This window comes from Boleophthalmus pectinirostris, unplaced genomic scaffold (genome assembly GCF_026225935.1).
Source record: "Boleophthalmus pectinirostris isolate CB_2022bp ecotype Guang Dong unplaced genomic scaffold, ASM2622593v1 HiC_scaffold_11, whole genome shotgun sequence".
Lineage (NCBI taxonomy): Eukaryota > Metazoa > Chordata > Actinopteri > Gobiiformes > Gobiidae > Boleophthalmus > Boleophthalmus pectinirostris.
The window spans coordinates 22,951,465-22,953,964 of record NW_026570994.1 but is presented as its reverse complement, the minus strand read 5'-3'; the positions used below and the strand labels follow the sequence as shown (position 1 = coordinate 22,953,964).

The 2,500-nt window shown below is 51.6% G+C and overlaps 1 protein-coding gene across 1 annotated transcript in view; it reads left to right on the top strand.

The window, feature by feature from the left end:
* Nucleotides 1-2,500, top strand: part of stk33 (serine/threonine kinase 33) — an 11,837-nt gene that overhangs the window by 9,196 nt on the left and 141 nt on the right. Inside the window, exons 11-14 of the mRNA XM_055163815.1 lie at nt 6-75; nt 1,023-1,102; nt 1,343-1,436; nt 1,509-2,500. The exon at nt 1,509-2,500 is cut by the window's right edge and continues 141 nt beyond it. Coding sequence (XP_055019790.1) covers nt 6-75; nt 1,023-1,102; nt 1,343-1,436; nt 1,509-1,642 — 378 coding nt within the window. The 3' untranslated portion in view covers nt 1,643-2,500. The remainder of the gene's footprint in view (nt 1-5; nt 76-1,022; nt 1,103-1,342; nt 1,437-1,508) is intronic.

Here is a 2,500-nt window from a genome sequence, read left to right as displayed (position 1 = left end):
TTCAGGGTGATTTCTCTCGACCCGTGAGACCCACAAACATCCACGAGCTCATGAGTCAGTGGCGCCGAGAACACGGTCAGAACCTCACTGTGACACAGGGGACAGGACAGAGGACAGAGGACACAGGACACAGGACAGAGGACAGAGGACAGAGGACACAGGACAGGGGAAACAGGACAGAGGACAGAGGACACAGGACACAGGACACAGGACACAGGACACAGGACACAGGACACAGGACACAGGACACAGGACAGAGGACAGAGGACAGAGGACAGAGGACACAGGACACAGAGGACAGAGGACACAGGACACAGGACACAGGACAGAGGACAGAGGACACAGGACACAGGACACAGGACAGAGGACACAGGACACAGGACACAGGACAGAGGACAGAGGACACAGGACAGAGGACAGAGGACACAGGACACAGGACAGAGGACACAGGACAGAGGACAGAGGACACAGGACACAGGACAGAGGACACAGGACAGAGGACACAGGACACAGGACACAGGACAGAGGACACAGGACACAGGACAGAGGACACAGGACAGAGGACAGAGGACACAGGACACAGGACACAGGACAGAGGACACAGGACACAGGACACAGGACAGAGGACACAGGACACAGGACACAGGACACAGGACACAGGACAGAGGACAGAGGACACAGGACACAGGACACAGGACAGAGACACAGGACACAGGACACAGGACACAGGACACAGGACAGAGGACAGAGGACACAGGACACAGGACACAGGACACAGGACAGAGGACAGAGGACACAGGACAGAGGACACAGGACAGAGGACACAGGACAGAGGACACAGGGGACAGGGCAGGGCACCAAACTGTTTACACTCACATGTACTTGTATAATAATGTGATAACTCCTGAAATCATGATCAGAGTTTGGTGTATGTGTGTGTGTGTGTGTGTGTGTGTGTGTGTGTGTGCGTGCGTGTGTGTATAAACAGTGTTGTACTGAAGCTGTGTGTGTGTGTCGTCCAGCAGGGGTCAGTGTTTCTGCAGAGTCCAGCCCCAGAGTCGACAGCAGCAGCTCCGCCTCAGACAGCCCCCGCCCCAGCCAGGTACAACACACACACACTGGATCTGTGTGTGTGTGTGTGTGTGTGTGTGTGTGTGTGTGTGTGTGTGTGTGTGTGTGTGTGTGTGTGTGTGTGTGTACAGCTCTATACATGATGTGTGTAAAGTTAAAGTCAGGTGCAGCTCCTCTGTGACTGAGCGTCCTGTGTTTGTTCCACTTCTCTGTAAAGTCTAATGTGAGTTTGTTGGTATAATATTATTTGACTTTTTATTTTTATTTGAAGAACAAACTGGACAACGGCGTCTCCCAGAAGCAACTGAACGAACACAAGCCTCTTCCTCCTCCTCCTTCCTCCTCCTCCTCCGTGCTCCTCTCAGGTCTGTGCACAAACGTTCACTTTCTCTTTCTTCAGACTTTTAGAGTAAATCTCTGTCCTGCTCTTCCCTCAGTCGCCTGCAGAGGGCAGCAAACCCTCAAAGCCAAAGCCCAAAAAGAAGAGGAACAAGGGCCCCAGAGCTGCCCCGGATCAGAGCTCCGGCCCCAACATGAGCAAAAACCTGCAGCTGTGCCAAAGTGTGCCTAACCTGTCTGAACAGGACTAAACTCCAAATATACCACTGTATCTGTGTAGAAGTGTGCTGAACCAGGCCACAGGAACTGGACTAAACTCAAACTAAATCTGTGTTTCCATCAGCTCTGCTTGGTCCTGCTCTGCTCGTCCTGATTGTGTTTCCATTACTCTGCTCAATCTGGTTCCGTATCCATGGAAACTGCCCACAACAAATCAGTATCCATGGAAACTCCGCGGTAACCGTGGACACCACAGCGTCCGGAGACAGAACCTGGGACAGAACAGTTCAGTACCTGCTCGGCCCGAGTTAGAACCTGAGGCGAGCAGAGACCAAAACAGAACCTGGTTCAGTTCAGAAACGCTCCAAAGTGAGGAAAGCAGAGCAGAGCAGAGCGAGAGGAAACTGGACTTTTCTCTGACTCAGACTGTATCTGTGCCAAACTGTGCCGGACCAGGACAAACTACAGCTACACACCAAACTACAGAACTGCAACAACTCCAAAAACAAAGTGCAATGAATCAAGAGGGAAAATCCTGTTTTATCAACAACATGAACTGACCAATGTCCTTTTGAAATGTTCTTTATGTGTGAGATCGATCTCTATGTGCTCTAACGTGCTCTAACGTGCTCTAACGTGCTCTAACGTGCTCTAACGTGCTCTATCGTGCTCTAACGTGCTCTAACGTGCTAAAGTGAGAAACAATGTGAGCGTCTTCAGCGAAACTTCAACTGTGGCTCAGATCGGCTCCTGTGGCGGCTCCTGTGGCGGCTCCTGTGGCGGCTCTTCTTCGCTGCCTCGTGTTTACTGCTCGTGTGACAAACCTTTAGCTCTGTCCTCACCTCCACTAAAGACGAGTCACTAAACCCAT